This window comes from Podarcis erhardii, assembly GCF_964252035.2.
Source record: "Podarcis erhardii genome assembly, chromosome: 7".
Taxonomy (NCBI): domain Eukaryota; kingdom Metazoa; phylum Chordata; class Lepidosauria; order Squamata; family Lacertidae; genus Podarcis; species Podarcis erhardii.
Window position 1 is genome coordinate 56789936 of NC_138511.1, and position 15168 is coordinate 56805103.

Genomic DNA, 15168 nt, shown 5'->3' on the forward strand with positions numbered 1-15168 from the left:
TCAAAGCCACATTCACCCCATGCATTTAAAAGCATTATGGTGCTACAGTACTTGAAACAGTCACGGCTTCCCCCAAAGAATTCTGAGAGCTGTAGTTTGTTAAGGGTCCTGATAGCTGTTAGGTGGCAACTGGTATCAGGATCAGCAGGAGGCTGACTAAAATCCCCAGGGGGGAAGGGCAGAGGAAGAATTGGTCTAGCTATTGTTTTTTTTTTATTATTATTATTATTATTATTATTATTATTATTATTATTATTATTATTTGCATAATACACTTTATTCATAGATCTCAGGGTGGTTCACAACATAAAATTACAATATAAAAAACATAAAATACATAATAAAAATATGAACAAAATCAACACAATAATCCCCTTTCCCACAACACATTTAAAAGTGCATCAGATGTCAATCAGCCAAAGGCCTGGTTAAATAAGAACATTTTCGCCTGGCGCCTAAAGGTGTATAATGAAGGCATCCCTTAAAGGATATGATGAATGAGATTTTAAAAACAGGGGAATTACCAGAAACATGAAAAGAGGCGTTTATAACATTAATTTCAAAACAAGATTCAGATATAACTTTAGTTAAAAATTATAGGCCCATTTCATTATTAAATAATGATTATAAACTGTTTGCATATATCTTAGCCAATAGAATGAAAATAGTTAGACAAATGAAAGATAATATTAGGAATGTTTTAAATATAATTGAATACCTGGAAGTCCAAAATGAAAAGCAAGTGGCATTGGTGTTTATAGATGCAGAAAAAGCATTTGATTATGTTTCTTGGGACTTTATGAAAAGGGTTCTTGAAGAAATGGAATTTGGAGAAAAATTCAATAAGGGAATCCAAGCTATATACTCAGAACAGAATGCAAAATTAATCATTGATCAGGTGATAACAAACCAATGTAAAATACAAAAATGAACTAGACAAGGATGTCCATTATCACCACTTTTGTTCATTCTGGTCCTGGAGGTATTAGCAAGAAACATTAGAGTTGACAAAGAGGCAGCAGGAATAAGAATAAAGAAAAATGAGCATAAATTGAAATCTTTCACTGATGACTTGGTAATTATAGTAGAAGACCCAAAGAACTCTCTCCCTAGAAAAAAATCAAAAGTTTGGACAGGTGGCAGGATTCAAACAACAAAAGCAAAACTAAACTGTTAGTTAAAAACCTTAAAGAAAGAGAAAATGAGTTATCAGAATCTATAGACACAGAAACCCACAAAAAGGTAAAATATTTAGGAATATGGTTGACGTCAAAGAACATTAATATTTACAAAGATAATTATGAAATAAATTGGAATGAAATAAAAAGGACTCTAGACATATGGAACAGGATGAATCTTTCCCTTTTAGGAAGAATTGCAGCAATCAAAATGAATGTATTACCAAAAATGTTATTCCTATTTCAGACAATACCAATAATAAGTAATCATGCCTGTTTCAAAAAATAGCAAAGATATATCTCAAAATTTATCTGGACTGGGAAAAGGCCAAGGATAAAACATAAAATACTTACAGACTTAAAAGAAAGAGGAGACTTTTCCCTTCCAGATTTTAAAATTTACTATAAAGCAGCATGCCTTACTTGGATTCAGGATTGGATAAAATTGGGAAAAAAGAGGCAATAGAGTTGGAAGGACATGATAACAGATTTGGCTGGCATACATATCTGTGGTATGTGGTATGGAAAAGCTAAAGTACACAAAGGATTCCATAATCATATAAGAAAATCTTTAATGAAGGTATGGGAAAAATATAAAGAATTACTGGAACCCAAAACTCCGTGGTAGCTATCACCTATTGAAGCATTAGCAGTTTAAACATCAACAATGAAAGAAACATGGCTAACTTACAGAGAATTACTAACAGAACAAGGAAAGTTAAAATTGAAAGGCTATGATGAGATAAAGGAAAATCTCCAGAGTTGGTTGCAACACAGACAACTAAATGAAATTTTCAAAGAAGATAATAAGAAAGGATTTACTTGCATGGTTTCAAAATTCCGAAAGGATATTATAGACAATAATTCAAAACTATTAAAAAAAGGTGTATAATATACTGTTGGAATGGGAAACCAAAGATGAGGAAGTCAAACCAGTAATGATTAAGTGGGCACAGGATGTAGGTCACAACATACAATTTGAGGACTGGATAAGGCTTTGGAAAGTGAATTTGAAATTTACCGATTATATATTGTTGAAGGAGAATTACATGAAAATGATGTAAAGGTGGTATATCACACCAGTAAAATTGGCAAAAATGTATAAAACAGAACAAAAGAACTGTTGGAGGTGTAAGGAAGGGGAAGGTACATTTTATCATATGTGGTGGGATTGCAAGATTATTTTTTTAAAAATGGGAAATGATATACAACGAATTGAAAAGAATTTTGAAAATAACATTTGTTAAAAAACCAGAAGCTTTTTTGTTAGGTATTTTAGGACAAGAGCAGCTGAAAGAAAAACGGACATTATTTATGTATGCTACAACAGCAGCAAAAATTCTAATACCACAAAATTGGAAGACTGGAGAAGTACCATCTAAAGAACAATGGCAAGAAAAATTGATGAACTACTCAGAGTTAGCAAAGTTAACGGACAAACTGCGAGAAAAGGACAACAGGGACTTTGAAAAAGAATGGGAACCTTTTACAATATATTTGAAGAAACACACAAAAATGGACTCATTGGCAGGATTTAAATAAACATTTACCATTTTACTTACATAAACAAGGAATATAACACTGTGATAACATATTATGGTATATAAACAGCAAGATCGTATCATTTGATGTAATAAACCAGAAATGGAAGCTGAGGGAAGTCAACGGTGGGGGCCGGGTTGTGAAAAACTAATGTTGGATATTTGTTTTGAAAATGGAAAATCAATAAAATCTTTAACAACAACAACAAAATGAAGGCACTAGCCAAACCTCCCTGGTGACAGCCATCCACAAATGGGGAGCCACTGCAGAAAAATCCCATTTTTGTGTTGCCACCCTCTGGACCTCTCATGGAGGAGACACGTGAAGAAGGGCCTTAGAGTCTGGGTAGGTTCATATGGAGAGAGGCAGTCCTTGAGGTATTAAGCTCCTGTCCTGAGGCATTTAAGGCTTTATAGGTCAAAAACAGTTAGACCAGGATTAGTGTAATATGTTCAAACCGTCCAGCCCTGGTGAGCAGCCTGCCACCAAATTCTGCACTAGCTGGTTTCAGAACCATCTTCAGAGGCAGCCCTACATATAACACATTGCACTAATCTAACCTAGAGGTTACCAGAGCATAGACAACATAGATTAGGCTATCCCTGTCCAGATAGGGGTGCAGCTGGGCCACCAGCCGAAGCTGGTGGAAGACACTCCATGCCACCAAGGCCACCTGAGCCTCAAGCGACAGCAAAGGATCCAGGAGTTTCCCCAAGCTATGTATCCGCTCCTTCAGAGGAAGTGTAGCCCCATCAAAAGCAGGCAACTGCTCAGCCATTCCATCTAGGGAACCGCCCACTAACAGTGTCTCGGTCTTATCTGATTTGAGATTCAGTTTGTTGACTCTTATCCAATCCATTACCAAGACAAGACAATCCAGTCCATTACCAATGTCAAGACAATCACACCCACTGCCTCACCTGCAGATGTAAAGGCGAAGCAGAGTTGTGTGTCATCAGCATGTTGCTGACAACGTACTCCAAAACTGTGGATAACTCCAGTCAGAAGTTTCATGTTAAACAGCATAGGGGATTAAATTGAACCCTGATGAAGCCCACAGTGAAGGCTCCACAGGGCTGAAGAACACCCCCCAAGCAACACCCTCTGGTCCATCCATGCACTACCGGAACCACTGCCGCAAAGTGGTGCCACCCAGCAGTAACTCGGACAGCTGCTCCAGAAGGATACTATGGTTAATGATATTGAAAGCTGCTGAGAGCTTGAGGAGAAATAACAGAGATGCATTTTCCATGCCTCTCTCCTGATAGAGGTCATCCTACAGGGTGACCAAAGCAGTTTCTGTGCGAAAACCCTCTCATCTTTCCTATTGCTATACCAACAACATATTTCCCACCTGCCCCATATACTGGTAATGGAGGACTCAGCTCAACCTTGCCGGAGAAATTCAGACCCTGCCTCCTTAAGTCAGGGCTTATCGCCCTTTCGCCCCACTCTTTCTAGGAACAAGCCCACACTTAAAAGGTCCATGTAAAGCATTTTTTTCCTTTGCCCTGAGCCAAACGCCAGTTTGAGTTTTCTTCAAATTGTGCTCTGATTGAGCTTTAAAGAGCAGCTTTTCATGGGGGAAGCTCCAGAGCAAAAACAAAATGGGGAGGTGGCGGCACTCAGTCATGGAGCTTTAATGTACGAACCTCGCCGGGAAAAGCGGAGGAAAAGTCATTGTGGCTATGCGCACGCTAAATGGGTGAAACCTCAAAGGCAAAAAGGCTGCAACCTCCTTCAAGAGGGGAGGGGGGCATAGTTAAGAGATGCAAATGCACACACCACCAAACGGTGGGACATCAAGACCACATCCACACCATACATTTAAAGCACCATGATACCACTGTGACTGTTTAAAGTGGGTCTGTATCAAATTTTGTTCTGGCCATGGGAGCAAGTGAGGCTGGCTCTTTCAACTGTGGCTGCTGCTTATTAACGGGTGTCCTTCTTCACAGGGATTACCTGGAGCTAGTCTTTATTTCTGCTAGGAGTTGGGCAAAGCCTTTTAATATGCTCAGATTTGGAAAGCTGTGTTCAGTACACGCTTGAATTTACTGATCTCTTATCTGTTCCTAGAGTTCCCTGTGAAGAGGAATTGAGTGTGATTTCGCACACACCCCTCCCTCCCTTCCCTGTGGGTGTTGTGGGTTTTTTTTCAGGTTGCAAGCTTGCGGGCAGGGATGGTCTTCTTTGAAGTGACTGTGCTCTGGGAGACTTTTTGGCTGGCCCAAAATGTTCTAAAGAAATAAATATTTCTTCAATTACGATAACGCCCAAGAACAGGGCCAGATTTAGGTTTGATGAGGCATTAAGCTACTCAAGGTAATGGGGCCCTTTATATGTCCAGCTGTCCTTTGTCAACAACAAATTGTCACTGTTTTTAGTGTTGAATATATGCTATATGGTAATTTACGGACCTAATAGGTATCTAAAGCTATTTGCACATGTTGCCATACAACCAGTCCATGCAGAATGTAGGCACCCTATATATAGAAATGAGCAAACCAGTGATATTTTAGGGAGCAGGTTAGCAGGTGAGACTCATTACTTACATCACAGGAGCCTACACAACACAAAACACTGTTGCTGTATATAGGTTTTATTTTACTTGTTTTTTATCTTATATTTTGGAAATGTACATCCAGGTTTTTTTCCTTTAAATTTTTTGGGGGGCCCCAAGAGAGTGGGGCCCTAACATATAGCTTGTTTAGCTTATATGTAAATCTGGCACTGCCCGAGAATATTGTACAGAACCACATCAAAACCTTGCAAAAGGCAAGTTGTGTTCAAAGGATTCCCTCTTACTTGTCAGCAATGGTAGGGTTGCCAGATCTTGAAGAGCAAAAAAGAGGACAGCCTGAGCCACCCCCCCCCCCCCAAAAAAAACCCTGGACATTTCCTTTAAAATGTAAAAATATGCCCAGATGGGCATGTTGGCCCTCAAAAGAGGACATGTCTGGATTTTCCTCGGACATATGGCAACCCTAAAATGGTTACGTTCTCTAAAGAAGATGATAGGTTGGCTTGATGTGTGTTAAACAAATTCAAGTTAGAGGTACTAATAAGCACCTCAGTTTCTTCTGGGTGGTTGCCAAACGAGTGACAATTTAATCTAATGCCACCCGAGGGAATAGAAAAGCAAGCAGGCCTATTATATTCTAGGTCTGCTGAGACCGATGGTTTTCTCCCACGATGATTATGGACTGCATTTATGTCACTCACCTGAGTTGCTTTCACAGGGAGACAGTCTTCCCAGGCCTCATACCACCCACTCACTGGCTTGTTCTCACAAATCCAGATGCTGTCAAATCATCACATTCCCCTTTTCTCCCTCTTTCCAAGTTAGGATGGCCACTTACCCATTGCCAAATGAGAGGGGCGAAAGAGGACACAGATTTGCATAAAATGGGCATACACGTAGATGAACATTTAGGAATAAGATCTGTAATATCCACTGAAATAGAGCACATGCCACCATAGTGAAGAGGACTGTGACCAGGTGACAGGCATCTGTGTCTACTCAATCTACCTGGTGTCCAGGTACTCCGAATTGACGGGCAACTCCATGACCCCTTCAGATCTCTCTTATTAGGGTTCCTCATCTTTAAACTGTATTTAGGAAGCTGCCTACATACATAGAGTCTCACCATTGGTCCATCTAGCTCAATAAATAAATAAATATCTGCTTCCTTTCTCCATGCCATGCATGATTTTATAAACTTCTGTCATGTCGGGGGACTTCCGGTCGGTGCCAGCGATTAATGGCGGACTTGTCCCGGAGCTCCGGGAGAAGCCTGCTCCGCGGGTTCGGGTCCTGCCGCTACGGCGAAGCGGGGACCCTTAAAAATTACAGGTGGAGAAGCCTGTAAGCAAGGAGGCTCGGCGGGCACCATTACGACCCCTCTGAACTGCGAAAGAGCCTTTTTAAAGGCTACGGAGTGGCGTCGGGGGGAGCGCGGTGCTGAGAGCCGTTACCCAGTCTGTGGAGCGAAGCCGCGTCGCCATTATCGGAGAGCGCTGATTTCTTCCTGCAAATTGACCCCGAAAGCATCTACTCGTGAGTAGGATCAAAAGCTTAAATTGGATTTTAAAGAGTAAAGATTTAAAGACTTAAATTGGATCGTAAAGATTAAAAGATTGGCCACCACGGGAAAGGCACAAAAGGGAAGTCTGCCTTACCGCATTATAGAGACAAGAGAGCAAAGAGACTTTTAATCTGAAACCTTTGAGGATTATATTTGAATAACAAATCCATTGCCTAAAAGCGGTGGGGGAGAACTGTCATTGAAATTATTTAACCTGCATGAAAGGGAAGAATAGAATTTAATCCACTGCCTTTGCTATCCTGGGAGCGGACTGCTCTTTAAAAGGAAAAATTTTGAACTGTTAAGGAAGTGAGCCTGGAAAGTAACTGGAAAAGATACATTGTTGAGGACTTTACCTGGACTGTTACATATGGAAACTATTTAAAAAAAACTAAAGGATAAAGTCAGAGATTGGCTTCACTATTATCAAATAATGGAGGTTTACAAGATGGACAAGAAAATTGGTTTCCAGGTGGAGAAATCTAAACTGGAAACAGAATTGTTAGAATCCAATACTAAGAACTTATCAAAAATGTATAACTTGCTGCTGAAATGGAATACGGAGGATGAAACTGTTAAATCAGCTATGATCAAGTGGGCACAAGATACTGGTCATAATATTATGTTCGCTGACTGGGAAAGGTTGTGGACCACCGGCATGAAATTCACGGCATGTAATGCCTTGAGAGAAAATATTATGAAAATGATATATAGGTGGTACATGACCCCAGTCAAGCTTGCAAAAATTAACCACTTGTCAGATAACAAATGTTGGAAATGTAAAGAGAATGAAGGTACATTTTTTCACCTTTGGTGGACATGCCCAAGGATTAAGGCTTTCTGGGAAATGATATATAATGAAATGAAAAAGATGTTTAAATACACTTTCCTGAAGAAACCAGAGGCCTTTCTCCTGGGTATGGTAAGCCATGTGGTGTTAAAAAAGGACAGAACTTTGTTTTTGTATGCCACAACAGCAGCAAGGATCCTTATTGCAAAGTATTGGAAGACATCAGATCTACCCACTCTGGAAGAATGGCAGATGAAGATGACAGACTACATGGGACTCGCAGAGATGACGGGCAGAATCCGAGACCAGGAGAAAGAGACAGTGGAAGAAGATTGGAAGAAATTTAAGGACTATTTTAATAAATATTACAAGATTAAAGAATGTTAGATTGACATGGATTTAAAAATATTGGTTTTCAGAGATATTAGAGTAAGAAAAGAAATGGAATTAGTAAAAAAAATTTGGGAAATAAGGAATGGACTTGCTGATGGAATAATGAAATTAGAATACAAAATGGTGAGGTATGAGGAAGTCGGGGAAATAAGGTTGAGAAAATAAGTTTTGAAATTATACTTGTTATTTTTTGTTTGTGTTTGTTTTCATTGTAGTTGTTTTGTATTTGTATGTTTTTATTGGAAAATCTAATAAATATTATTTAAAAAATATATATATAAACTTCTGTCATGTCACCTCTTACCTTTTCTCTAAAACTAAAAAGCCCCAAATGTTGTATGCTTTCCTTATAGGGGAATTGCTCATTTTGCTTTCCCTTTTTCCAATTCCTCTTTATCCGGTCTTTTGATACCCGAGACGTTGTATTTATTTATGAGGAGTCATAGCTATATATCTTTCTGGAGCCACCTTGTTTCTGTGTTTGAAAGTTGTTTTGAATTGCTTGACACCTGAAAACAAGCCCTGGGTTGTTTCCAGGGATCCTCCAAAGACTGGAAGTCTTGCTTGGAGTTGCTACTCAAAATCTATCAGGCGGGTTTTTCTGGTTTTCATTTTGTGGAGCTGGCTGGATTTCAAGACAGACACTGGGGGAAAATAATCTAACCTCTGGATTGGCACTGCCTTGACTTTGCAGAAGTAGCAAAACGCTGACAGCCATGCCCCCAAAGTGCCTCTTTCTACTCTGCAATATCCTTTTCGAAGTGAGGCAACCAAAACTGTACACCGTATTCCAAATTAAGTTGCACCATACATTTGTATAGCGGCATAAATTAGAGTGTCAGACTAGGACTTGGGAGACCCAGGTTCAAATCCCTAAATCAGCCATGAAGCTCTCGGGCCAATCGTTGCGTCTCAGCCTAAGCTACCTCACAAGGTGGTTGTGAAGATAAAATGGGGGGGGGGAACTATGCACGCCATTTTGAGATCCTTGGAGAAAGGGGGAGATACAAATGCAATAGTGGCTCTCTGGGGTTTCAGGCAGAGAGGGAGATGCCATCAAGGACTGAATGTGGGACCTTCTGCATGCAAGGTGCTCTGTCACAAAACCATGAAAGGGACTTGGAGTACAGAAGAATATTAGCAAGGGAGGAAGAAAGTAAGCAATGGATTGAGGAGTGTTTCACACAATAATGAATGTAAAACGAAACAACAAAAAACCCAACAGCCTAGAATTTATTAAATCCTACTCTTGTCTGTTTAAGGCTGCTTCTTTTTCAAAGAAAACAAAACAAAACAACGCACTGCATTATAGTACTGACCTCAGCCCACAAAAACAACTGCAATTCGATGGCAGCATTCACCACAACGCCTGCCCTCTTACCCTCTCCCCAACTTTTAAAAAGAGTGGGTGCTTGGCAGCAGAACAAAACTCCATCCAGTAGGAAAGTAAGATCTTAGCATTGCAAGGGGCTGGATGACCCTCTGGGTTCCTTCCAACTCTAAAATTCTATAATGCTTTGTTGCTATTTCCATTTTTATGGAGAAAATGATAAACAGAGAAATGGAAATAGGCATCTTCTTCCTTATGAGGTGATGGCAGCAGCTGTGGCAGTCTCCACAATCCCTCCTCTCTCTCTCTCTCTCTCTCTCTCTCTCTCTCTCTCTCTCTCTCCATAGTGGGCATGTGGCAAGTTAAGTTCTTGACATTTCCAATTTGCTGAGAGAGAGAGAGAGAGAGAGAGAGCATGTCCTCATGCACTTCAGTGTTTTAATGTGAATTTCTCCTAATATACACCTTTTGTGTGGAATTTCCCCTAATGAAATGCATTTTTGTATCTTATCTTGTACGCATTTTATGAGCATTTTACCCTAATCAAAGAATCATAGAATGTATGAATATTTGTACAGGTAACGCACAACTTACGTACATTTAAATTGTGCATATTTGGCTTTACGCATTTGGGGGGAGAGAATAAAGGAAAAAATTAAAGGGAATGTAAAAGGGGCGGGGTTGCAGGGAAAATGACTTTGGGAATCCCATCCACCACTGAACACAATTTGCTTTGACTAATACACAAATTTGACTTTACACACGATCCGCAGAACATACCGTAACTCTTGAGTCAATTGAGAGTTGCCTGTACACGTTATTTGGCTCAAGGACTGCATTGCAAAATTATGGGGGAGTGCAAATATCAATGGATGGCTGTGTTTTGGTTCACAACTTGTTTCAGCAAGTGTGAATTAAATAGATTCATCTTTACATGCAAATTGAATTGGATTTTTCCTCATCCCTAGAATTTAACCAGGATGGAAAAAGAGTGTCCCTTCTCCCCTGTCCTTCAAAACATTTTACATGAGGGATTGTCAGCCAGTGACACATTTTGATTTTTGAGAGAGTGCCAATCAGAAAATGGCTGCAATGGGGAGCATGGCATAACACAAAATTAGCATGCAACCATAATGAAGCTTTTCTCATAATGGAGAAAAGTCTTAACTTGTTGAATTTCTGCCTAGAAAATAAGACAGGAACAGGAAAAGTGAATTAAAGGGCAGGGGAAAACAGCAGCTCTTTCAGACACTGTGGGTTCTTATTGCATGGTGTCCAAAAAACTCATTCATTAATCACAGCTCTGACTTCACTCATTGGCAAAAAAAACCCCCACACATGCGGAAGCAACCAGGCTCGATCCTTTCACAGAAATTGTTTAGATGGGTACCTGCACATTTTGATTCCTAACTTTCTTTCTAGGAGGGATAGAGACTAACCCTGTTTTTAAATGGAAGCCTCTTGCCTGGGGGTTTCAAGGAAGGCTTTTAAAGGCCCCATGGCACTTGTGGGTGCCAGGTTGATAACACCTCTTTCTCCTCCTAAATTGCAGTGTGTGGGGTGGAATCGTGACTGCGACTCCAGTGAGGATGGATGGGAATATTTAACCCTTTCCTCACCCACATAATCACTGCCCCCCTCCAACATGTGCAGACTGCCCCCTCTGCCACAGGGTGATGTATGTCTGAGTGCAGAATTGCTCTTCTGCTTCTAGGTTCAGAACAGAACAGCAACCATCGGGTTAAACGGTCCACATTTGGAAGCCATCTTGAAGCTCACCACGAAAGTGTCTGTATGCAATAATTTGCAGCCAGCTGATACCAGGCTGATGCCTGCAAGCTGCATGTACAGTCTTCTATATATATATATATTATTGTTTATTAAAGGCACCCCAACCCCCCTGGAGATTCAAGCCCCGTACCTGCCACTTCATCTTGACTTCAGGTCAAGCCTGGAGGTCTGCTAATCCTATGCTGGAATGCCTAAGACGCCACAGATAGCGTCAAGAGCACAAATCATCCTGAATGAAATTTACAATACCCTTGCAAAGGCACCTGAAAAGGAAGTCTGAGCAGCTACCACCGACTCCTGTGACATGCAACTGATTAAACATGCCCTTCTTGAGATGCTTTTTGGGGTGTCTCCAAATCCTTCTGCAATTGGCTCTTCACCTCCAACCATTTGAAGCACACCTTCTGCTCTGCCTCTTACCTGGTCTTCATCCACTGCTTTACACCTGGGGTCCATCTTGATGTCCTTCGTTACTGCTGGAAAACTGGAGGAGTTCTGTTCCTTGGAGTGGACCTAGGAGATCAAAAGAAGCAGAGACGTTTGAATGCAAATGTGCAACTGCCCAAGGCCAAACTCCTTCACTTTAGTTGCCGGTTTCCACCCTGGCTGGCTAGCAGAAGGACCTTGTTTAATCCCAGCAACAGCCCTGTGAGGTAGATTAGACTGGGAAGCAGTGACTGGCTTCTAAAGTCACCCAGTAAGAGCCATGGCCCGAGTGGGTATTTTAATCCTGGTCTCTCAGTTCCTAGTCTGACACTCTTAACCATAACACCACATAATAGACTGAGTTGTCCTCAACAAACCTGACTACGAAACAGTGCAAAAACTCAATAGGTTTTAATTAACCCTTCATCTTTGCTAGAGTCAATAATGCCTGCCAGTTTCTCGTTAAATCTGACATAATCCCTTAAACTGGTCATTTAGGCAAACTACCACATTTTCACTCTGTCCAGTCACTAGCAGTCGGTATCACTCCTGATCTTTTTTACACATTTTACACAGCGAACCGGAAGTGGTCAAAAAACGGGGCACAGCAAGAAGGAGCAGGTTTATATGTGCTCTGCTGTTGCATTTTTGAATGCTATTTAGTTAATATATATTTTTCTTACAATTTTTCCTTTAATATGCACATTTTTCTACACATTACTCAAAGAGCTGCATTGCAAATTTCAGAGGTGTGTGAACTTGGGAGGAGAGTACAGTTTGGGTTCATGTACTGTTTTGAAAATGGAAAACCAGATAGATGAAGATAACGATTAAATGCCCTACCCTAATTAAAAGCGGTTAAAACAAATTACAGTTCTAGGAATTGGGCAGGTCCCGAAAACACACATTTCATGTGTCATAGTTAAACTACAGTTTAAACTGTAGTTTTGCTACACACATAGTTAAACTATAAACTATAGTGCAGGGTTAAACTGTGGAACTGGCTCCACAGGAGGCAGTGATGGCCATCAACTTGGATGGCTTTAAAAAAGAATTAGATAATTCATGGAGGAGAAGACTATCAATGGCTACTAGCTGCAATGGCTCTGCTCTGCTTCATGGTTGGAGGCTGTATGGTTCTGAATGCCAACTGCTGGAATCCACAAGGGCAGAGGTGACTGTTCTTGCACCCAGGATCTGGGTGGCCACTGTGAGAACAGGATGCTGGACTAGACGGGCCACTGGACCAAGTCCAGCAGGGCTCTTCTTGTGTTCTTATGTCAAAGAAGTGTGTCTCCAGCAATTGCAAAGTGCTATACAGTGAAGCTGCCAGACACACCTCTTTGGGGAGGGAATTCCATAACCTAGGGGCTGCCACCAAAAAGGCCCTCTCCTGGGCCACCCCCTCAAACTTCTGGTGGCAACCAAGAGGACCCCTTTTGCAAGTCTTAACACAAGAGAGTTTGTAGGGAATGAAGCACTCTCTTCAATACAATTTGGGGCATGCAGATATTAAAATGTGAAGCCAGCTGGATTCCTCTACCAGCCCTCATTGTGATGCTGTTGTGCATAAGGCCCATGCTGCTGGAGTCTGCACCAACAAGAGCCTCTTCCCCAGGCCTTGGGGAGTGAGCATGCTCAACTCATGCCACTGAAACATCATCTGGACCCCAGGCAAAGTCCAAGGAAGCTACTGCCAAAATTCTCATGGAGGGCAGCAATCTATTCAGAAGCTCTGTCTGCAGCTACCGCATACCAAAGTCATGGACTCAAAGAACTGTAGAGCTGGAAGAGACCCCAAGGGTCATCTTGTCCAACTCTCTTGTAATGTAGAAATCCTGCCCACAGCCGTCCCTGGGTGGGCTCAAACCACCAACCTCTGGGTTAACAGCCAAGTGCCCTGACCCACTGAGAGTCACCTGTTAACCAACCACCTCAATAGCTTCGTCAAGCGGGCTTTGCTTCATTAACCTGACAGCAGGGTGAGCCTCAGGAAGCTGATACAAATTGCTGGGGCATGATGGTCTGAAAGGGGCCTCGGTTACCTTGCATAATTTTAATGTAATTCTTAACAATATATGCATTTCCTGTTCAATGCCACACAATTCTGAACAAAGACTTGTGAAGTTCTTCTGTTAACCAAGCATCTCCAACTCTCTATGAACGTTCGCTCATGTACTTTGACGGTACGGCAACGCAGCCTCACCATATTATGTGCAGTGTGTTTGTATGGTTTTCGTATGTGAACATCGTGTGAATGCAACACTGTTGCTGGGCGATACACGTTTGTGTTTTGCTACGCACACAAGTTTAACATTTGAATTATACAGTTAGTTCAGCAATGGCCGTGCGGGCGATGATACTATTGAAATTAGTCATAAGGATATGAATAGTCTCAAGAAATATTATCATATTTATTACTAATAAAAATGAGAGCAAGCATTTATTTTAGCATTATAGATGCATTCCCATTCCTTGACGACGAGTTACCTGTAGGATCTACCGGTACTCTGTTGTACCTCCATCTGCCAGCACAACACAACTTCTCTTACTTTCCCTCCCCCACTTCACATCTCCACCTTATTTCCCATTAGTTTCTTCCTTCCTAATTATAACCTAAATACTAAAACAAAGTTTTAAAAACAGAATTACTGGAACGGAAATGCCCCCAGAGCCTGTTGTATTCATGCTATCTGTTTGCTATTTATCTGCAGATTTATTTATCTGCAGATTTTAAAACCACTTCAAAGACCTAAGCTACCCAAGCACTGTACAATTAGATAAGAATAAAGATAAAATATAAAAGGTTACCAGCTCACTAAACTAAAGGTAATACCGTGAAACGATTCATACAGTTTATATTCCATAAAATGACTGGGTCACGCTTCAGGGGAAGCCTTCTTAGAAAATAATGTCTTCATTAGCTATCTAAATGCCACAGTGCTTGCCTAATTTCAGTTGGCAATTTATCCCAGATGGATGGAGTTGCAATACTAAAAGCCCATTTTCAAAGCGCAAATGAAGCACACCTCTGGGACATACAGTACTCTCAACCAGTGTTCAAAATTAGCCAGATGCCAGGCACATTTTGCTACTCGCATGGGTCCAATTGAAACTATAGGGTGATTTCTGGGCACCAGGCTGGCAACCACAGTTTAAAAACCTCTGTGCCTTACTCCATAGTTGATTTGTTGTTTAGTCATGTCCGACTCTTCATGACCCCATGGACCAGAGCACGCCAGGCACTCCTGTTTTCCACTGCCTCCCGCAGTTTGGTCAAACTCATGTTGGTAGCTTCGAGAACACTGTCCAACCATCTCGTCCTCTGTCGTGCCCTTGTGCATTTACCTTTTCTCGCCACAGTGGTACCTATTTATCTACCTGCACTGGTGTGCTTTCGAACTGCTAGGTTGGCAGGAACTGGGACAGAGCAATGGGAGCTCACCCCATTCTGGGGATTCAAACCACTGACCAAGTGGCTCAGTGGACTACCCGCCCCCTTGTAACAATACATAAAACATAGAGAAAGAAACACTCTGTCCATACTCAGAGCCATTCCCTGCCCACATTACTGGCTCCTGTTTGCAAAGGGGGCTGAGATGCCTCACATTTCCAAGCCAGACTTTGGTG

General features: G+C 41.3%; 1 protein-coding gene across 1 annotated transcript in view; it reads right to left on the reverse strand.

Annotated features, from left to right (window-relative positions):
- The window catches only part of FA2H (fatty acid 2-hydroxylase), a 61693-nt gene that overhangs the window by 21947 nt on the left and 24578 nt on the right, over positions 1-15168 (reverse strand). Inside the window, exon 2 of the mRNA XM_081872209.1 lies at positions 11533-11625. Coding sequence (XP_081728335.1) covers positions 11533-11625 — 93 coding nt within the window. The remainder of the gene's footprint in view (positions 1-11532; positions 11626-15168) is intronic.